Consider the following 22,663-nt stretch of genomic DNA (forward strand, 5'->3'; position numbering starts at 1 on the left):
TGTACATCTGGTTTATCTTCATTATTTGTCTAATGTACATAATGCGTGGAATATTATACTTAACTCTGTAAAGTTTTATAATCCTTAATCCAACCGTTGACATGTATCATTTCATACATATCTAAACCCATCTTAATCTGGCTTCACCATTATAATTGGTTCCTGTTACTTTTCTGACGTAAATAATCCATATTTTCTAAATACTTGAGCCACTTGAACTGATTTAGTTTAGTTGACTAGTCATTTCTTTGGAGAACCATTCTACAAGTTTATTTCCAAAATGGTAAAATAATTATTTTAAGAAATATAAATTTATATGTACAATCCATAAAAGTAGTATTTATTTAATAGCCGGAAGAAAGATTAGTCGTAATCGACACGGATGCCGGCTTAGACGACGCTCTGGCCCTATTCATATCTTTACGAGCTCATAAACAGGCCGATATCGCGTGGCGAATCCTTGGCATCACTTGCGTTCACGGGAACACTGCTCTGGATAACGTCTGCGTTAATGTGACCAGGGTCGTAGAGGTCGCCAAGCTCAGCGATGAGGTTAGTCGATGCATGTTAAATGTCACAAAATTCAATTAGAACATCACAGTTATGTAAGAATTGTTTTACAGATTCCAATTTTCCGTGGAGCGGACAGACCGCTGGTGTATCGAACTGAGAAAAGGTCGTCTTTCTACCATGGAACTGACGGCTTTGGTGATGCTGATTTTTCAAAAATTGAACCAAGGATTGAACATGAACACGCTGTTCATGCACTTGTCCGTTTAGCACATGAATATGAAGGTGATTACATTTTATTATTTATGTAATTGAAAATTTACACTCAAAATTTGTACACAATTTCATAGGGAAGCTGACCATCATAGCAATCGGGCCGTTGACCAACATTGCATTAGCAATTAATATGGATCCAACGTTCAGTCAGTCGATCAAAGAGCTGTGCGTCATGGGTGGAAACGTTTGGGGTTTGTTTACTTTATCCGTCATTTTTAATAAAAAATTTTACAGTGCATTGAAAATTATGATTCAACAGGAGTCGGAAATATCAGAGCTTGTGCAGAATTTAACTTTTGGGCGGATCCTGAATCTGTCCATGTCGTTTTGGAAAGTCCTTGGAGACAACCAATCCTCCTCATACCGTGGGAAACGTGCAAAATAGAGGCCAAAATGCCACTCGTAAGGATCATCATTTATCTATCATCAATTAAGCCTCAAATAGACTACATATGTAATTAATTATGTAGGAATGGCGAACGGACGTATTGGGAAAGGTGACGTCGAGTGAAGCTGACATGATGAATGCGATTGAAGAAAAAATTTTGTCTCGAAATACAAAAATCCATGATGGCTGGGTGTCCTGTGACGCTCTTGTCCCTGCCGTTATGCTCAGCTCAAAAGTATAGTACCCAAAAATATGCTGTTGTAATTAGTTCTACTTTTAGTAGTGGAGGAAATTAACTAGTTTAACGCACCTTCTTAACCACTCCCCTCTCCGTGGGGACACAGTTTGGCATCCTTACGTAATTAATTGATTTTCAGATAACTATGGAAGTTCAGAGTCACTTTTGTCGAATTGAACTGAATGGATTTCATACTCGTGGACAATTGGTGTTGGATCGGCCCAGACTTTCTGGAGAAGAGGACAACGTCTTGGCAGTGACCAAGATTGATTTGCAAGAATATGAAAAAATGCTAGTGTGGGGACTTTACGGAATAGATGAAATTGACTTTAGCATGAGTAACCACATTGTCTTCCCAGCCTAGGAAGAAGAAATGTATGCAATTCATCTCCATAATTAAGTAAATTATTAAAAATTTGTAAAAGTTGTCATTTCTAAAATTAAACTGAGATTCGGTGCGTAAATTGTCAAAAATGTGACATCATTCGCACAGCACGTGTAAATGATTCTCAGGAAATTACTACAAAACACGTTATTTGTCAAATAGTCTAATTGGTAAATTAATTATTTACCTGCACCTTGACATTCACTTCATAAATCATACTCACACCCATTCAACGATCCCCCACCCAAGTTGCAGGCACGCTAAACTACGGAATTTATTTCTACGAAAATATTAAATGTGATTGAAATATACCAGCCACCACCTTAGCAAAATTTCATACATTATATTATTAAAATTGGCCTTCACATTCACCTCACTAAATATTGAAGACATTCCCAATTTACGATAAATCTGTCATCCGTACAACGCCAGTAATGAAATCTTTTGATTGTAAAAAATATCAATGTATGAATAAAGCAAGTTCCTTTCTAGATTACAAAACTTTGTTAAAAAAATTTGTATAATGTTAATAATTTTTTGCGAAGTAGAATACATGATCTGGAAGAATAGGAAGACTACAGACTACGACTTAGTCAACGTGGAAGTTTCCTCGTGGAAGAGATTTTTCCTACAAGTGAATTGAGCAATATTAAGAAATGTTTGTTAAGAAAATAGCATGGGCAAGGTAAATGAAGTCATTACACGATTACATACATTCTTCTTTCCACTAGTTTCCACTGTAATAATGCTCATTTGCAAAAAAACTTCAACTTATCCATACATTCAAGTTATCCATGCATTACAGACGAGATGCGATGTGAATCCATAATCATTAACGAAGACTGATTCCACACCACAATTTCCTAATTCCGAAAAACATCAGCAACATATACAAAAGTTCAATTTATGTGGAAGTGATAAACCAATTTGCAGACCTGCTATTATTCCTGGTGTGCTTTGTAGTTGGCGAATTGGTTGGATTCCAATGCTAGACTTCCTTTACTTCCTGCTTGGACAGTGTCTTCTTGGTTTGGTCGGCTCAACAATTTTAGCACGCTCAAAATAATTACTAGCAGTAATCTTATCAGATATCTATGATCAGTGATTTTTTACTAGCATGTGAGTTGTGATTGCTAATTTTGGTATGGAGCATGCTATTCATATTATTACGAAATATCCAAATTGACAAATTGTAGGAAGAATAAGATGAGACGACTCTGAACACATAAATCATAATGTTTACTTACTTGAGGCAGTTGAATAAATATTTAATTGTGATGTGAAATTTTGAGATATGACTGAATGGTCAAGGTTGTAATTCATCCATCTTTCAATTCATTCCTGTTGTCATATTATTAACAACATTTTAATTGTTGAGCATGGTGGAAGAACAAGATTTTGTTTGATGTTACAAAATGTGTGTAACAGTCATCATTAATTTTGAGAAGGAGTTATTAAAATATTTTTCCTTATTAATTCGCTACTTATTTTGGGTGAAACATTACCAAATTATGCGCATTATTATCGTTTAAGGTGTCAACTACATAATTTTAATTTTTTGTCGTTCCGATGCAAATGAATCATAAAAGAAGAATAAAAGGGTGTGATAATCACACTGTGATTTTAGACAATTTGAACATACTTATTTATACGCATTTGAAAATTACGACATGTACAACTTTAATTTCCTAGTGATGAATTTATCAAGCTCATGTGATTGCAATGTAGTTTTTACACATTTCAAATCTGTTATAATTGTGAATCCAAACTCAAAGCGTAACTAAATATTTGGTCGAATTTATAAAAATTCGTGTAGTAATCTATTTATTCAGCTTAGCTTATTAGTTGTCCATGATCATGAAATAGAGCAACTTACTAGAGGTGAAATGGATTGCCAAAACGAAAAATCCATCCAATCCATAATCCATTTGTATTAATCCAATCCATCCAATCCATTTTTACTTTTGTCCTAAAAAATCCATCCAATCCATAATCCATTTGGGTTTATCCAATCCATCCAATCCATTCGAAATTTTGCAAAAAAATATCCAATCCAATCCATAACTTTTAAACCACTAAAAATCCAATCCGATTCAAATCAAACACAAAAAAATCTATATTATCCAGCACTAGTTTTAACCAATATAATCCAGTTTAAAAACATTGATATAATATTTAAAAATAAATTCTACCACGATATGCACACCCATTGTTAAATTTAGGTACATTTTTAATATAACAGAACTTGTTCCGACAAAAGCCAATCGATAAAAATTAAATGCTAACATTAGTGAATTTGACTCTCTTTTCACATACCAATATGTTACCGGCCAAACCAGCAATACACTCGCCTGCTTCAAGTTAAAAATATAAGTAGATAAAGACAGATTTTAAAATATTAGGAATGACGTAAAGTCCTGGTTATGATTTCATGATTTCTATACATAAGGTCACACAGTGAAAATCATAATTTTTCCACAACCGAAAATCCATCCAATCCAATCCAGATTTCCGATTATCCAATCCAATCCAATCCATAATTTTTCCACAACCAAAAATCCATCCAATCCAATCCAGATCCCCAACAATCCAATCCAATCCATATCCATGGATTGGATTGGATCCCAAATGGATTGGATAATATGGATATCCATTTCACCTCTACAACTTACCTATTGACTTGACGAGGGTGAGGGTCATCTAGTCATATATGATTTTTGCATGCAAATACCAATACCACCTTTCCACCATCCACCAAGGAATACATACGTGCAACACAGATGATGAACAATGAAAGGTTGCTTCATTTCGTCCAAACCACAACAATCACGATGCCATATCTCGACAATCTTGTCTATGAAAATGAATCTTCAGCCGCTGGAAATTATTAGTAGATAACTTAACACATTTTCAATTTCGACTTCACTCCTTACTTTATTCTTGCCTAAGAAGTTTAGTTCTTAACATAAATTCGTTTGGTTTAATTTGATTGGGAAATTGAGACATTCTTGTATTTAGAGTAGAAGCCGTAGGTTTTAAGAGTTTTAATTGTCCTGCCCTGTATTTCTAAAAATTTCAACGGACTTTCTCGTTACGTAAAATCCTGGACCTTTTGGATCTGAATAACGAAAATTAGCAAAAGTGAAAAATTGCAAGTTATTAAGATAAGCGCTGGAACCCTGGAGTACTGAATAACAAATTATATAACCTCAGTGTTCAAGTGCATGGTCAAAAAAACTTCTAAAAGCCATCAATTTGCGTGTTTTGTGTGTTCTCAAAATACAAACATGAACGGAAGCACGCCAAGGGAAATGATCTTAATGATCTTGTCATGAAGAAACCGGTAGTCCTTCATCAATCAAGTTTAATAGGCAGCCCTGTGAATCAGTAGCAAATCGTACAATTAGAAAAAAAACGCAGGATCCCTTGGAACAAAAATATCGAAAATGTCCAATTCAATTCCCTCGTCGATATTATTGCTTGGGATCAAAAATTTCGCAGTTTTTGTGATCTTATCTCAGTTATTGGGGTATCACAGCGTGGAAGGCGATGTCAAGTTCAAGGTGGAAAAAACAACCTTGCCAGGACCACAGTATCCTTTGGTAGGACTTCCTTTATTTGATGAGCAGACCAAAGGGTGGCGAATTTTAGGACATCCATTCGTCCTAAAATTCCAGTTAAGATGCGTGCTTATGGTATGGCATACAAATTGAAAAAAATTGGTTTGCTCTAAATTCGGGAATATATGAGCATTTTTTGAAAATTATTTTGCAGGGAGCTCCTTGTGATGTTATTGGGAGGTGGCTAAAACGTAAGTCAGCGATCAATATTCGGTCGATGTAAATTTGTACATCTGTGCATATATTTTTCATATACATGCAAGTAAAAACCGCACAATCATAAACTTAATGCAGACTTATTAATGCAGACTGCATGTGATCTGCAATTTTGCATCACATGATTGCAACATCCAGCCAGGATGCAGAATTTATGCATTAGAATTTGCAGGATTTATGCAGAATTAGAAAAAGTTGCATTCCTGCACTAGACAAGTCTAGAAATGACGATATCCAATAAACTTGATTTTTGACCTTTGAGTCCTCCTCATTATATTAATTGCCGAGTATCAAAATTTAGTTTGATTAACATTGTGCATGATATATAGTATATTCTACTTAATAGAAACTTCAATTCATATTAGTTACAAATTCCGGATTAAAAATTCTGCATATCATTGTTGAAGATCCAAATGATCAATATGATAAAATCTTTGAAATCGTGAGGATGCCTCCCCTCACCAAAGAAAGTGGAAAAATTGTTCAAGTGTTGTAGGATGGTCGTAGCTCATATGCCCTGTGACGCATTACATATGTAAGACCCGGACCTGTTCCTAATCAGGGAGAAGTTTGTGAGAATTTAAAGAAACAGGCTTTCGATGACGTACATTGACCAGGAGTGGGGCATTAAATTTGACTTTCACAACTGATGAAATCATGACTCATGCATGCATGCATACATAGATATTCAACATTACTGAAAAAGTTACATAGCAAATGTACCCATCGGTTCGACGACGACCTCGATTTGTTTTAATGTCATTTGACTATGCAAATTCATAACATTGTGCGTGGAGTGAAGCATACAAATATTAATGATTTATTACTTTTTATTAAATAATCTTTTACACTTTGAACAAGAAGAACAATTAGCAAATTATTGCGATAGGTCGCTCTTCCTAGTTTTGCTAATTCACAAAGTTAAATCTTCTCACTCTACAATTTATTAGGCCCAATCCTCTTTTTGTTACTTTACACACTTGACAGTGATTTTGCACCAAGCCTTTTCTCTTACGTAATTGATGACAAAGTCACTGGAAAAAATGGTAGTTCATCCAAACGGGTTTAACGAGATTTCCTAGTTACATATGTATGTACGTTAAGTGTTCATTATTAAACCGTGATATTGGTTCTAGGAAGTACCTCTCAGTTTCTACAAATTACCACTTTTTCACTCAGTATGATCAAGTTCAAAGTTCACTAATGCCAAATTTAATTGCTAGGTTAAACTAACAAAATAAGTACCAAATTATGGAATCAAAACTGAAAAGTAAATTTTAATAAATGATGATGATGTCATCGTCATCCATACCTGTAGTTTCATACTTATGTGGGATAGGTAAAGCAGATCTAATTTTCGTATTGTCATAATTTGATTCTGATTAAACTTTCACATCAGGTGTACAACTGTACAAGTTCTACAAATAAACGTTTGGGTACTACGATAGAACCGGCGTTTAAATAATTACAAATTTACATAATCAATCAATGCCTTTATTTCATCCAGAACTATGTAAATAAGAAGTCAATAACATATATACCTAGACCTACTAACAAAGAAGTTTGTTTGTTTGTGACTGATTTTAGTCCAGGAAGAAATCATTACAGTTTTTATAGTACATATGTAGTTCCCAACTTCCTACAAAAAGTAGTCTCATTCTCATCATCGTGTAGAGATTACAAATATGATGTGTTGCAGCATACGAAATGAACTGATCTTGATTGTTGATCTTGATTTGTACTCATATTGGCCATACTTTTTAATGAGGTTGTCCAACTTATTGGGTCAATAATGTGGAAGTTGAGGAAGTTCCTGATCTACAATTAAATGATTAATGATAAGTGTACTGGATAGCATCTTAACAACTTTTTCCATCGTGAATAATTTGATTTAGTGTTGACGAAATAATTTTCAGCCGATTTTAGGTGTTTTTTTATAATTCATGAGACCTTAAATCTTAATATATATCGCACAAGATACTGCACTTTGTTGTCATTTCAGCTTGTCCTTCATGCACACAAAATAAAATTCTAAATATTTTAACATAGTTGATAAGCCAAAAAGCTAATATTTGGACCAATTTAATTATTGAACTACTTTTTTACTTTATTTTTTTAGCCCGTGTCGAAAAAATATTGCTGGAAGGAGTCTGCGAACAATGTATTGGGAACCAATTACAAAAAGTTGAAGATTGGGCGACCCTATTTGTCGAAAAGCAGCCCGAACTGTTTCGAGCAGCGATGGCAAAATACGCCGAAAATTTAGGAATCCCCATCCCCAGCGATGAACGAAGGAAAATGATTCAAATTCTGGGAACATATCCTTAAAAACAGGTCATGGTTAGATAACCATACACGAGAAAAACATTTACTTTCGTTTACATTATGAAAATTGCATAATGAAATAGAATTTTAACTGTTTAAATATTTATTGCTGATTTTTTATAAATCACTACAAGTGAAAAGGGTTATCTGTGATATAAGCTTTATGTGTAGAATTTAGTTTATTTGGATAAGAATAGTATAACAAGGTTGAAGGGTGACCAACTCAGGATCAGTCATTTAGTACGTAATTACATTATAAAATCATATCATATGCAATTTGTGTTGTTATACATGCATAGGTTATCTTTAAGTGTTGAATAAATATTGATTCCGATCTGTCACAGATCATCTGTGTATGAAATTTGCATCATAAAAATATTATGTAACAATTGTCACAATTTCATAACGTCACGTTGAGCCTGAGAGTTCAACACGTCATGACAAAATCAATTAAAAATTGCACAAAGTTTACATAATTGCATGCATTGTATTATACAATTTGTATAATTTTGGGACATCTTCAACTATTTGTCTAATCGAAATAATTGATAATGATTGATTATTTGGTCCAGTTTACATACATAAAAACTAATCCTAAGTACATTTGCATATCGATAAAAAGCTCAACGAGCGATTACACTCATATGTATAAAACCATGCGTTTTTTGTAACAATGAATATCAACTTGGCACTTGCTCATCACAATTTTTCAAGCTTCACACTTGCCTGAAACGATAATGGCTGAAAAACTTGTGCTTATCGACACCGACGCTGGAACGGATGACGCGTGGGGGTTATTCATGGCGTTGGCGGCACATAGAGACCTTAATCCGCCCTTGTTTCGCATTGTGGGGATCACGACCTCGTGTGGAAACACGATGGTGGACAATGTCGCCAACAACGTGACTCGTGTTCTGGACACCGTTCAGGACACAACGGTATCAATTAAGCATAATGTGTGACTAACTTTTCATGAAATTGACGAATTGGCGACTTCATGCAGACACCGATATACAAAGGAATGGACGGCTTTATGTTGAGCGATTTCCGATTTCTGGAAGATCCGCCGTATCATGGGGAGGATGGTTTTGGAGATGCGAACCTCCCACCGATTCCCACCCGGGTGCAAGCGGAACATTCCATTCAAGCAATTATAAGACTAGCAGAAATGTATCAAGGTATTTATTTTGTAAATTATTTCAATGAAATGGACTACTAACCATTAAAATTGTAATATTATGTGTAGGACAACTAACTATGGTTTGTTTTGGACCACTCACCAATCTGGCAATGGCTGTTAAAATGCAGCCCCAAATTAAAAATTGGTTTAAAGAGATTTACGTTTTGGGTGGAAATATTCAAGGTATTGAACAACTTTTATTGAAAAAACAAGTGCTTATTTAGTTCGAGCCAGGGTCTGCACTTGTGCAATCAAAAGACCTCACTTATCGTAATCAGTCGAAAATTAACCCGTAATCTAAAATTTCAGTTTTTCTAAAGCTAATTTCAAAAGCAGTGTGGGTCACCTCAGTCACCTGTAGGGCCACCTCTCCTCGCAAAAAAAAATTAAAATTCACTTCATACTTTTGAACCTGCAACTTTTGTTCTCTTCGAGCTTATGTAGTTCCTTATTTTTTCCATGTTGCATGTATACCAACTCTCGCCTCGATTCGATAGTGTCAGCTTAACGAGAGTTATCGGAGAGACATGACGGTTCCATAAGCCCTGACTAAAAAATACTGGATTTTCCATCACAACTTTTAGGCGTTGGAAATGTCGTGGGTGTGAGCAGCAGTGCCGAATTTAACTTTTTCGTGGATCCGGAAGCTGCGCAAGTGGTACTTGACAGCTTTGAAGGAACCCCCATTTATGACCTTCCCTGGGAAATTATGCTCGAAACCAAATCAACACACGTAAGTATTTGAGAATTAGTATTTAACATTTTAGAGAATAAATTATTCCTCATGCAGGATTTCCGAACACAAAATCTTGGAAATATGGGGACGCCCACGATGGCTCTGATGAATGCAATTGAAGCCAAGAACTTGGGCGAGGTTACCGATTACTGGTTGGCTCCAGATCCCATTCTCATTGCTTGCGTCATTGACCCAACCGTAAGAAATTAAAAATATTTTCTTGACTGGCTACATTTTAGAAATATTTTCAATTCTTAATTCCCATCCCAAAATCAGATAATGCTTGAGCTTGAAGACCAACGCTGCGATGTGGAATTAACTGGCGAATTGACGAGAGGGATGATGGTTCTGGATAGAAATCCAAACAGTGCAAAACCTAAAAATGTAAAGGTTATCATGAGCGTGAATTTGAGTCGGTATGAAGCCATGCTAATTTGGGCAGCTGGGGGTCCACGGCCATAAATTGGAACGAGCTGGACATATATTTTGTAAAAAAAATGCTGACCTGATTTTCCTGTGTATTTATCATAATTAAAAATATTTATATGTACATCAGTATTAATTAGCTGAGTTTTGATAGTTTAGTTTCTAGTGAGCAATATGACAAGTCAGTGGTTGATCTAATTACTAGTCTTATCACAATCGCTCGCTCGGTGGTTTCAATTTCCGGTGTGTTTAATTATTTTGACTTTGTGCATTAAAATATTAAAAGGAAACTGCATTTCAGTTTTGTATCAGTTTTCTTTGAGCCCTTCGCTTATCATATTATTTTCGTATTATTGGAGTCAACATGCCCATTTCACATTTACTTGGAGAATCAATTTACCAAGAGACAGCCCATCATAATCATTTCGATGTGGATGCTATCTCTGAAAACATTGTAATTTGATTTAACATTATTAAATACATAGAAAAATAAATCAGGGCGTGTCATATTTTAAGAATGGCTTGACAATTACGACCACTGCGGCTCCTCCTTCGCACATTTTTAACAATGGAGAAGACCACACTAATGGAACCCAGAAATATGTTCTTATCGACACGGACGCTGGAACGGAGGACGCTTGGGCATTGTACATGGCACTGGCTGCACATCGGTCAAACAATGGCTTCAAAATTGTGGGAATCACAACCGTGTATGGAAACACTTCGGTTGAGCATGTTGCAAATAATGTGACTCGTGTTCTGGACACCGTTCATGAAAACAATGTATTTAGTGGTGCAATTTGAGTTAAATATAGTTAATTGTCGTGCTAATTATTATAATAATTTTTATGTATAGATTCCCGTCTTTAGTGGCATGGATAGCTCGATGGTGGGCAAGTATATCAATAATACACAGCGTTATCATGGTCAAGATGGGTTTGGAGATGCCAGTCTGCCCCCAATACCAGCACGAGTGCAACCTCGTCATTCGGTCGAAGCCATCATCAAATTTGCAGATGCTTATCCGGGTACAATTAAAAAAACATTATAATTTTCATATGCGAATTCAAACTGCTTTGTGTGCATTAGGAAAATTGACAATTCTTTGCCTTGGACCACTCACCAATTTGGCAATGGCTGTAAAATTTAGACCAGACTTGAAGAACTTGGTCAAGGAAATATTTATTCTTGGGGGAAACATGGAGGGTAATAATTACTAATGCGTAATTTTTTTTACTGGTAAATTGGTCCATATTTTATCCTGCAATTTGTAATTAAGGCCTGGGGAATGTTACGGTCAGCAGCGAGTTCAATTTTTTCGTTGACCCAGAAGCTGCAACTGTGGTACTGAATAATTTTGGGCCCTATTGCACAATAAATATTCTTCCGTGGGAAACTTGTGTGAAATTTGGAACTTTGTCTCATGTAATAATATGAAAATGGATTGACATGCTATTTTTCAATCATTTTCATGAGATTATAATATTATTACTACAAATGCAGGCCTGGAGAACGGGCATTCTTGGTAACATTCGCACAAAAGAGATGAATTTGCTAAACAAAATTGAAGCCAAGATTCTTACTACGTATCAAGAAAATTGGTTGGTGAGTGACGCCGTGTTAGCAGCATGTCTCATAAATCAAAATGTAAGCCATAACATAAAATTAGTACTTGTCAATTGATAACCTAACCGGAAATTGTAAACTTGAAATATTAAGGTTATCAAAAAATCAGATCCGTATCACTGCACTGTAGAACTGAGCGGACAACATACTCGAGGAATGATGATTGTGGACAAGTGTTTCCTCCAACAAAAGCAATCCAATGCCAATCTGATTTTAGAGATTGACCAAGTCCTCTACGAAGCAATGCTCGTCTGGGCTGCAGGCGGACCCGTATTTTCCAAAAAATGAATAATATCATTCTTAAAGCAATTGCTTTTTTCAGCACCAATACATTTATTTGCTTTACTAACATTATTATCACTCGGCCAGCAAACAATTCTGAAACATATTATAATATGTCACTATTATATCAAGATATGAAAAAAGAAATCCAGATTCTTTAGTGAGATAAATACGGAATGTTACTGAAAATGGAACATGAATAATATTGGAATGAAATTTTCAAACTGCATAACTAATTATTGACGTATTTGACTATGCACTATTTTGACACTGACTAGTAATTCAATTATGTACTAGTGACTAGTACATTCAAAATACAAAAACATTATATTTCCATCAATCTAATTGTAAGAAAGATGTGACTACATACACAATTATTACTCTTTCACTAGTTAAACTACAGCTTATCAATTTCTTCCGTCACTGTCTTGACCAGCTTGAGTAAATCCATCGTGTCATTACTGAGTTCATTAGTAGATTGCTCTACTGCACTATTTATTGAGGGTGAAGATTCACCGCCATCAGAAGAACTGGATACCACAGCTGGTTCAGTATTATTTGTATTTTGATTTTCAGCACTCAGCGTTTTCCTCACTTCACGATTAGAATATAAAATTTCCAACAATTCTTTATGGATGTTGTCATTCCGAGATTCAATTTCGTCTAGGACAGACTGTAGCTGATCAAGTTGTCGGCTCAAAACGGATATTTCTGTGAACATTTCAATTTGAAATTTTCAAATTATGTCAATCCACTTCAAACCATGAATTATATTTATTTTGCGTACCATGATTTCCAAATTCATCCTCTTCCAATTCTTCCGGAAGTTGAACCTCGTCCCCCTCATCTTCAACTTCTTCTGCAGAACCCTCCGCTACTAACACAACGTCCGGAAGCAGTCCTCCTACTTCTTCCGCTTCCTCTGGGGAAACGATCCTGGAGGAAGACGGATCATTATCTATTTGATCCATTCCACCAACTTTAAATTGCATTGTTTCCACCACTGTGGGCCGTTTATAGTTCTGAAATTTAGCATCTTTAAGATTAACATGCTTAATTACTAAATTGCAATTTACAATTACATAAAATTTTAAATTAATCACAACAAAGTTTATAGAACACAACAGATCAAGTTGTTCTTAACAAAACCAAAATAAATACTACACAAATGTGCACACTTACCTTCTCAATCAAAATATTTTCCAATCAAGTTTTTAACGAACAATAATTTAAATTTCTAAAGTTGGTTAAAGTTTCCAACTAAAAATATTATTTCAATCCGACCCACCCATAAATAACATTTCCTTTCAAAGTTTGCATTCCCACCTCACCATCACGTGACTTTGACAAGGGAACAGAATTTATATCAAGTCAGCCACTGCTCTCTCCCGTGCTATGGAATCTGTCATGTTAGCTGGCACTCTCTCCACGCCGACTTGAGTGACGACGCTCGTTGGCATTTTCACTCACTCTTTGCCCTTCAACGATTTCGCAGTGTTATTTTTTCTGCTGCCACAAAAATTTACGTTTTTCGGTAAGTTTTCATAAAACGTTTCGTAATTTTGATAATACTTTAATCCCCTTGTGGGAATATATTATGGGGAGTGAATTTCGTAAGGATGGGTGTAGAATTTGTGAAAATGAGTAGTTTTTGAGCAGTTTTTCCTGCCGGGAAGTAATGTATTTTTAGCCGGCATGGCTTTTGAGAAAAATAAAATGGCAGTCAGTCGTTATGTTAATTTTCAATTGATTGATTAGTTAACAAATTTGACACTAGTTATAAATATTGCAGATTCGTGTGTTGTACTTGTGCAATACTAAAACATGGCAGACAACGATGACCTTTTAGACTACGAGGAGGAGGAAAATGCTGAACAAACCACGGTGACCGAGGCAGCTGATGGGGTCGTGGCGAATAAAAAAGAGGTCAAGGGTACTTATGTCTCCATCCATTCTTCCGGATTCAGGGATTTTCTTCTCAAACCTGAAATCCTAAGGGCTATAATAGATTGTGGTTTTGAACATCCGTCAGAAGGTGAGAATTTGATAATTAATTAATATGTAGATTAAAATTAGTTTCGATGATGAAGATGCTTTGGTTCCATTCGCGGTTTCTACCTGAATTAATGTGTGGGCTTGGCCTTGTCTGAGTTTTTTGATTAAATCGATCGATGTAATGATAGTTTATTTGAAGAGTTTAACTAATCGATTTTTCAATTTGACCTTGTTCACAGTCCAGCACGAGTGTATTCCACAAGCCGTGTTGGGAATCGATATTCTTTGCCAGGCAAAATCCGGTATGGGAAAAACTGCAGTGTTTGTCTTGGCTACTCTTCAACAGTTGGAACCCGTCGATGGACAAGTTTCTGTTCTCGTCATGTGTCACACAAGAGAGTTGGCGTTTCAAATATCCAAAGAGTACGAGCGTTTCTCCAAATACATGCCCAACACAAAGGTGAGCATAGGATATTTATCAATTGTTTTCTTTTCACACTCTTTACACTTTGTTTCAAGTGAAAGTTGAAACAAATTACAATGATGAGCATTGACTTTGGTTCCATTCGCGGTTTCTACCTGAATTAATGTGTAGGCCTGCCATTGTCTGAGTTTACTTTTTATATTCATTTAAAATTTATATGTTGGATGCGTATGTTTTAGCATTATATTTCAATTCTTGCTTTCTATTTGCCTAGGTTGGTGTATTTTTCGGAGGACTCCCAATGGCTACAAATGAAGCTACATTGAAGAACAATTGTCCCCACATTGTGGTTGGAACCCCTGGAAGAATTCTGGCGTTGATTAAGGCGAAAAAGTTATCTTTGAAGAATGTGAAACAGTTTATTCTTGATGAGTGCGATAAGATGTTGGAGGCACTTGGTGAGTCTTTTAATCCTTGTCTAAAATATTAAAGGTCTTATATTTAATTAATTATAATATTAATTTGTTTATTTCATCAGATATGCGTCGCGACGTTCAGGAAATCTTCCGAAACACGCCTCACGAGAAGCAAGTTATGATGTTCTCCGCTACTCTCAGCAAAGAGATTCGACCCGTGTGCAAGAAGTTTATGCAAGACGTAATTACGACCACTAATCTATATTATCATCATCACGTCCTCCTTGTATCCGTCAAACTCCTCTGTCACTACTACCTATACCTTATCCTCAACTTCTGCTTCTACGTTCACAATCACAAGCATAATTTAAGTTTGGGGTTTAGCGTTATGGGGAAGAGCTAGTGGAGAAATTAATAATTACGATGAAACGAGTTTCATCCAGCTAGATTGAACTTAAAATCAGATAAGCATCCTAGATGACACGATGTCATTGGTACTCGGAATATAGCCAGTCAGACAACGCCAAGCAAAAACGTACTAGGGGAAATTGCATAAATCAGACTTACTAAATAAATAATATCGTCAGTTAGTCTTACTACTACGTATTTAACGAAAATAATACCATCACGCGAGACTGAGGGAGAACCATCCATGTCGGAGTAGAAAGCTAGTAAGACTTTGTCGTCGGTGGCGTCAGTGTAACCTGAAAGATCATCGAAGAAAGAAGACTCGTCGCAGAAGAAAGAAGTAGAAGACCATTCGTCGTTAGGCCCGATGTCCAGGAGAGACATAATAACAAAATAGGGTTAGGACGAATTTATAAAGAAAACTACAATTAAGAATTAAATTAGATAGTTAGGGGCAAGGGGGGGGAGGGTCACAGTATCATATTCCTAAATCACGAAATGTTACCTTCTTCCATTCCTAAATTCCTTCCATCCAAACCCAACCTTACAACTCTACAAAGTCCAATCCAATTTGCGTGGAGTGCACCGAATTCATCAAACCGAACATTGCATTCATTAGTGCTGGATCCAAACCAACGTAGTAAATTCCCATGGTGGTGGTGACGATGTCAGACCCAAGGATCAGATAATTTCAAATGCTTTTCATTTCGACTACTCCTTGGAAATCGTTCGTTCGTGTGTCCCGTTTAATTCCCTTCATCTCAAAAGTTGATGTGTGATGCGGTGACGGCGACAAGCGTCCTTTGTCAGTTATTCGATGGATCGAGCATCACCGAGTTAAAAAAATCCCCGTCTGGCCCATTATCCGACACCAGCAGTTGTCAAGCTGTACTAAAGAAGTATAATTTGACCAGAGCGAGCATGGTGGTGGTGACGGCAGGACGGTTTTCTATTTTTTATTTCTTTAAATTTTAAATTCATTAAGTTTTCGTGAACTATTATAATTACTATTAGTCATTTTCCGTGTTTTCAATATTTTTTACCAGTCTCATTCGAATGATTGTTCATGATTTTAAAGCAAACATATAGTTTTTTTTCAAATTTTTAATTTTGATAATTCAAAAATTACAATTATCCCCGATCCACTAGTTAGGCAGGCATATAACAATTACCATTAAAAATATCAGGAGATTAGGAGGTTTTAACTTTACATGTGTTTTTTTCTTTCATTCTTGCAGCCCATGGAAGTTTATGTCGATGATGAAGCCAAGTTGACCCTTCATGGACTCCAACAACATTACGTGAAGCTTAAGGAAAATGAGAAGAACAAAAAGTTGTTTGATCTTTTGGATGCATTGGAATTCAACCAGGTACATGCACATTTTTGCTTTAACGTCTTTGTGAAAACTCATATGATGAGAAGAGTATTGGTTCATTCGCGGTTTCCGCCAGAACTAATTATGTGGGTTTTGACCGAGTCTGATTTTCTTTATATACCTCAAAATTGTTGTGACGTTAAGTAAATTGATGAAATGTCTAAATTCGTTGTCTTCATTTGTATAGGTTGTAATTTTCGTCAAGTCGGTACAAAGATGCATGGCTCTTGCCCAACTCTTGGTGGAGCAGAATTTTCCAGCCATTGCAATTCATCGTGGAATGACACAAGAGGACCGTCTTTCAAGATACCAGCAGTTCAAGGATTTCCAAAAGAGGATACTTGTTGCAACCAACTTGTTTGGACGAGGAATGGATATCGAGCGAGTTAACATCGTCTTCAACTACGACATGCCAGAAGATACGGATACGTATTTGCATCGTGTTGCTCGAGCTGGACGATTTGGCACCAAGGTATGTAAATGATGCAGTCCAGTAGTCTTTGTATCTCTTCGTCTTTGGCATTCTAAACTTTGCTAGTTTGTATTGAATTGGGTAGTTTTCTTGAAATTCAAATGATGAGAAAAGGATAGGGACATATGATAATCAATGATTATTAACTATCTGAACTCTCTCTTACTGATGAATTTATACACGTTAAAAATTATAACTACACCGGTTACTGCAACCCCGATTTTGCTAGCATGCAACTAATACTAATTTAATTTGTGCTTGATTTACAGGGATTGGCAATCACTTTTGCCAGTGATGAAAATGATACAAAGATTCTTAATGAGGTTCAAAACCGGTTCGACGTTAACATCACGGAATTACCAGATGAAATTGATCTCTCTTCATACAGTAAGCACCTCAACAAAATAAATAGCATTGGTTTAAATAGTAAAGTTCGCAACTTTATATATAACTTTTTTTTTTAATTTTCCACAGTTGAGGGCCGTTAAACATGTTACGACTTGGTTAAACTTTTATGACATAAAAGCATTTTGAAAAGGAATCATCAGATTTATTCAGCAAAGTTAAAAATTCAAAATTAACTAATTGTAAGTTGTGGGTTCGTTCAATGTGTAATTATATAACACAATTTAACAATGGATCAATTCATTGTTGATGTTAGTAATAAAGTGAAATCATCTCCATATCCATTAAGTTTAAAGCACGGGCATTTGTAACGATGTATGGAATGGCAGACGCGCTGACCGATGATTGGAGTGACTTTTATGAACGCGACATTTTTTTGTCCACATTCACTAAATAATTGTTTTTCGATATTTAATGAAATGACTAGTTAACGTGACTATTTTATGAGAATCAAATTTCCTAAAATAAAAACTCCTTTGGAAATCTGCAAGTACTTTAGCCCATATTTAAACTTTTACTTTACTTATTTATACGTAGTTTATAAATATACTTTATAAATTTAGCAAATTTAAATTGATTTCATACTAGTTTCGGATTAATTTTCTGTGTAACAATTTATACTTTCAGTAAAGATTCATAGAAAATAAATTTTTTATCGATGTGTTACTAAAGCTGTTTTGTGGATAATTTTTCATTATTAAAGCCTTCAGTTTGCAGACTTCAATTAGCCCGAATCAGTGACAAGGTTGAACATTTTGTCTGATTTGACCGGATTACTATTACCGCCCTTGTGGTGGGAGTGTCTCTTTAAATATTTTCTATTACTAGGCGCACCAAATTTTTAAAGTATTTACAACTCCTTCCCCTTACCTACCCTTCTTTCAAATCTTTTAAAAAATGCATTTGTTACGCAGAAATCAGTTTCACCAAATTTCGGCTGATAATAAGAACTTTGGGTGACTCTGACTCTCCAGACGAAAATCCAATTTGAATTCATAATCCTCCATTAAGAGCTATTAGCTACCTCTGTTCTAAATTGGTAAGATTGATGTCTTTTTTGTACCAAACTTCAGCTTTCTACGACAGTTTTGAAATTTTGGTCCCTGATAACTCACCTACCTACATTACTCACACCGGTCAATCATTGAACCGATTTCACCCACCTTCGGACTCGTTTCCTAACTATGTCCAGTATGTATGTGGTAAAAATTTCAAGTCATTCTGGCCCTGTCGGAAAGACAGACATTTTGAGAGTCCTAACTTTGCTTTCAATTTGACTTCATGAATTGTGAAAAACGCCATAAATTGAACTACAACGTATGTAACTACGATTTCTGCCTTTCTTCACTGTTCATTTCATATGCAAGTATGTAAAACAAGTTATGCAATAATGGAAGTTTTAAAAAACCTTCAAGTTATATCGGCGTTACCTACGCAGAGGAATTGCAATTGTTTTTCTCCACGTCACCAAAGCCGTCAAAAGCAAAATACATTTTGAAATTACTAAATAATCCATTTTTTTAAATTAAACAATAGCAAAAAATTCCTTTAAATTTTAAACCCCCTGATTTAAATCAAACACTTGAATTTAAAGACCAGAAGGGATCTTGGAGTTCACTGTAAAGGAAATCTTATCAAAGAAGGTCTGACACGACTGCAAAGTATTAAATTAAATTACGCTGTAATTCCAAACTTACCACTTAATTTTGATAATTTTTCGACCGTAGGAAATAAAATGTTCAAGTCGATGGCGTCTCTTTTTCTGGCACTGCTGATCTTATCAGTTTCAACCTCGGCCCTCCCAAGCCCCCAACTTCCCGGAGGAATGAATCCTGCCGACCCTAAGGGAACCATGAAAACGGCCGCTGGCATGTTCCAGCCAGTACCTGGAGCTGCAGTCCCAATAGGCGCATTCAACACTGGTGTCGACGCCGTCCCCATTCCAGGAAAATAGTCGTCCTTGGTATGTCGAACTGATGAAGGAAATTTTTGCCTGATCAACTTATTCAATTTAATTAATTTGCAGTGTAATCTGGATGAAGACTCAAAACCAATCTCAAGATGATGGACGCCTCATAATATCATAATTTGACCTACATTTTATTTAAATTAATAACATTATATGATCAAAAAAATTGTCCATAAAAATTTTCATTCCATTTTCACCACTTACATAATTGAGTCTACTCTCTACACGGAGAAATGTTCACCAATTATATATTTTTTCAATTATTAATGATGATTGATGACGTGTATAAAAATGTTTAATATTAAATACACTAAAGTTTGAGTTGAGCTTATTTTTTAATAATACTCATATCACGATCAACCTGCAACATGTTTGTTTAGTATTTCGATACCACATTATGAAAGAATTGTCCATTTTGTTCCCTAACAAGAATAGTTTTTGAGAGAATTTTCAAATTACAGCCACAAAAAAAAGCACATTCAATTACTAATATATATCTGCTAGGTATTAATTAGAACACGTTCGTCAATCTTGAAACTCTACCTAAAACTACTAAAACTACACCCATTTAAACTGTCGCGACTATGACGTAAACATGCAAATAAAAATTTGGCAACTACGAATGGAACAATGGCTTCAATTTAAAATTTAAATACTTACATGATAAAGAAGCATTTAAACAGTTACAAATTCCAACAAGAACTGTATTGTGCCAATAATTCGTCAGGACCCATCACAAAGTTTGTAATTTACTTGTTTTACTTTCCTTTACATACTTATGTCAAATAATTGTTTCATAATTATTTAATTGGTAAGCCTGATAATTCAATAATTTATTATTATGTAGCACGCCTGATCCTGCCGAGTGAAGAATATGAAGACGCACAAAGGTCCAAATGTGTCACCAGTTGTTTACGTCGGGCTGCTATTTATCTCGAGCTACTTGATAACGTCGACCTGGGCTGGACCCCTCCCCCAAATGCCATCGATGCCCAATTTCGCGAACCCAAAGCAATCAGTGAAAGACATTGCTTCGCCGTTTGCAGTTATTCCAGGTAAAAAATTTCAAATTAGCTAGAGTAAATAATGGGATGAGAATCTTGTTTCAATTTGAACATAAGGGACCACCATTCATTAATAGCCTTATCCAAATATTATACTTGGATCATCCCTAAATAAATTTAATACGCATTATTATTTTGTTTTGTAGTCATCGGTGGTGGTGCCACCATGTTTAAGCAAGGCATCGATAGTGTACCATTTCCTCCTGCTCCTCCAGGATAAATTAGTATTTTATAAGAAAGTAAGTACTTTAATTTTGACATGTTTAATTGAAAAACATGTGTGTAATATGCAAAATTAATTAATTCAGTAATCCATGATGACCAGGTAAAAGTTAAGGCCAGCCAGTAAAGTTGAAGGGTACAGTCACATCGTTTGGAGCAACCTAAGTTAACGGTCATATTTACCATATTCCAGTAAATCTCAGCCTTTAAAAAACTCGAATAAAATCTTTGTCACACTTTTACGTCGGTAACTTTATTTCATAAATCCCCAATAACAGGTAAATTTTTCAGAGATTGAAAATTCCAAGATGTATTGATTGTTCTGCAATGGAGTAAGTTTTTCCAAACGAATATTTAAGAGGACAAAATTAACCTACTAATTAAAATATATTTTATATTAGTTTGTAGACCAATATAAAATTTACATTCATCTGAAAAATTTAATAGGAGCACGTAGAGCAAATTTCTAATGTGATGTTCCTAAGTCAAATTCACATTTTTACATGCCTATGCTAACCCAATTGCTACACTTCTAATTGTATTTATACAACTTAATTGCTCCTTTTGCAATAAAATAATGTACACGGGACACATTAAATTTCCAAACAATAGCATTTTTTATTATTATTCTTCACAATACCCTCAAAACTTCCGAATCTCACAAAATCCAATGTCAAGATTTTGCATGTAGGAGTTTCATAAGATAATCTTTACCATATCGGAATCATTCAACACAGGATTAAATTATTATTGGAAGGAATTTTCAAGTAATTTCAACAAAAAATAATAATTCAGAACCTTTGCCAAGTTTTTGTTCAAAATATCTTTAATTATTTTAGGAAATGAAACAAGTTGGTCAAATGTCTCTGTTTGCTGGAGTGGCAGCCATTTGGTTGTTATCTTCGCTATTTATCTTATCCACTGAAGGAATTCCTCTGCCCAAACCTTGGGAACCGTACACTCCGGAAGAACAAGAACTGGATTTTCGACAAGCTCGAATTTTTCACGACACCCTTTTCAGCGGATTGGACGTTGCATTTGCAAGTTTAATAATTTATTCTTTCCAAGCTTATTGTTTCAACTGACTGAATTTTTTTTTTCTATTTCAGCCCATGATTAAAAAACTGGCTAAAAACCGTTGGGAAGATTATCGTCAAAAGTATTCCCATTCTGAGATCGGGGCAGGAAAAGCGGGTCGATACCACAGTTCAGAAGAAAGCAAGAGTGACGAATATGTGCCCCCAAGTAGGAAATCTAAAGCCCAAGAAGTCCCCCCACCAGCTCAAGCTCCAGTCAAAGAGAGCAAAAAACTTGTAAAACCAGATCTTCCTCAAGCCCCAGAACCCCCCAAAGCCCCGGAACCCCCACAAGCCCCAGAACCACCACAAGCTGACCCTCCTGCCGCCGGGGGCACAGTCACCGTCACTGCTGGCGATAGTTAATTCTAATCTTATCCCCCAAAAATAATTCATTCTTATCCTAACTTACCAACTAATACGCTTCAAAATTTATTGCATAACATAGTAATTAATAAACTTGGGAATTTAAAACCTATGTACGTGTACACAAGGTTATTTTGATCATAAACTTTTAAACAATCACATGTTTAAATAAATGTGAGGGTAAATTTGGACCGAACTGGTACTGGTTTTCGTCACCCAATAAAATTTACGGTATATTGTTTTTTAAAATTATTTTTAAAAT

The 22,663-nt window shown here is 35.5% G+C and overlaps 6 protein-coding genes and 1 long non-coding RNA gene across 7 annotated transcripts; 6 read left to right on the plus strand and 1 right to left on the minus strand.

Annotated features, from left to right (window-relative positions):
• Positions 1-141: 141 nt before the first annotated feature.
• Positions 142-2,025, plus strand: LOC110853993 (inosine-uridine preferring nucleoside hydrolase). Its single transcript, XM_022102379.2, has 7 exons — positions 142-283; positions 352-552; positions 624-795; positions 861-977; positions 1,046-1,188; positions 1,257-1,409; positions 1,552-2,025. The coding sequence occupies exons 1-7, from the start codon at positions 281-283 to the stop codon at positions 1,774-1,776; spliced, it is 1,014 nt and encodes a 337-aa protein (XP_021958071.1). The 5' UTR covers positions 142-280; the 3' UTR covers positions 1,777-2,025.
• Positions 2,026-5,243: 3,218 nt separating this feature from the next.
• On the plus strand, positions 5,244-8,314 carry LOC110854216. Its single transcript, XM_022102622.2, has 3 exons — positions 5,244-5,492; positions 5,572-5,608; positions 7,753-8,314. The coding sequence occupies exons 1-3, from the start codon at positions 5,244-5,246 to the stop codon at positions 7,959-7,961; spliced, it is 495 nt and encodes a 164-aa protein (XP_021958314.1). The 3' UTR covers positions 7,962-8,314.
• Positions 8,315-8,615: 301 nt separating this feature from the next.
• LOC110854391 (uncharacterized protein C1683.06c) lies at positions 8,616-10,595 on the plus strand. Its single transcript, XM_022102825.2, has 6 exons — positions 8,616-8,896; positions 8,962-9,136; positions 9,205-9,321; positions 9,723-9,871; positions 9,929-10,072; positions 10,151-10,595. The coding sequence occupies exons 1-6, from the start codon at positions 8,696-8,698 to the stop codon at positions 10,334-10,336; spliced, it is 972 nt and encodes a 323-aa protein (XP_021958517.1). The 5' UTR covers positions 8,616-8,695; the 3' UTR covers positions 10,337-10,595.
• A 15-nt stretch (positions 10,596-10,610) lies between these two features.
• Positions 10,611-12,437, plus strand: LOC110854390 (inosine-uridine preferring nucleoside hydrolase). The gene is made up of 7 exons (XM_022102824.2): positions 10,611-10,754; positions 10,817-11,083; positions 11,157-11,328; positions 11,390-11,506; positions 11,580-11,725; positions 11,804-11,947; positions 12,020-12,437. Exons 1-7 carry the CDS (start codon positions 10,665-10,667, stop codon positions 12,212-12,214), a joined length of 1,131 nt encoding a protein of 376 aa, XP_021958516.1. The 5' UTR covers positions 10,611-10,664; the 3' UTR covers positions 12,215-12,437.
• On the minus strand, positions 12,236-13,529 carry LOC110854392 (UPF0184 protein AAEL002161). The gene is made up of 3 exons (XM_022102826.2): positions 13,391-13,529; positions 12,996-13,230; positions 12,236-12,919 (listed from the first exon to the last, which is right to left on the minus strand). The coding sequence occupies exons 2-3, from the start codon at positions 13,198-13,200 to the stop codon at positions 12,606-12,608; spliced, it is 519 nt and encodes a 172-aa protein (XP_021958518.1). The 5' UTR covers positions 13,201-13,230; positions 13,391-13,529; the 3' UTR covers positions 12,236-12,605.
• Positions 13,530-13,637: 108 nt separating this feature from the next.
• On the plus strand, positions 13,638-18,375 carry LOC110854389 (ATP-dependent RNA helicase WM6). The gene is made up of 9 exons (XM_022102823.2): positions 13,638-13,742; positions 14,001-14,243; positions 14,443-14,663; positions 14,902-15,085; positions 15,166-15,284; positions 16,690-16,821; positions 17,015-17,299; positions 17,569-17,686; positions 17,774-18,375. Exons 2-9 carry the CDS (start codon positions 14,033-14,035, stop codon positions 17,785-17,787), a joined length of 1,284 nt encoding a protein of 427 aa, XP_021958515.1. The 5' UTR covers positions 13,638-13,742; positions 14,001-14,032; the 3' UTR covers positions 17,788-18,375.
• Positions 18,376-19,069: 694 nt separating this feature from the next.
• On the plus strand, positions 19,070-20,133 carry LOC118436624. Its single transcript, XR_004835596.1, has 3 exons — positions 19,070-19,347; positions 19,432-19,667; positions 19,731-20,133. It is a non-coding gene; the product is annotated as an uncharacterized LOC118436624 (long non-coding RNA).
• Positions 20,134-22,663: the final 2,530 nt, after the last annotated feature.

The sequence above is a fragment of the Folsomia candida genome, unplaced genomic scaffold (genome assembly GCF_002217175.1).
Source record: "Folsomia candida strain VU population unplaced genomic scaffold, ASM221717v1 Fcan01_Sc009, whole genome shotgun sequence".
NCBI lineage: Eukaryota > Metazoa > Arthropoda > Collembola > Entomobryomorpha > Isotomidae > Folsomia > Folsomia candida.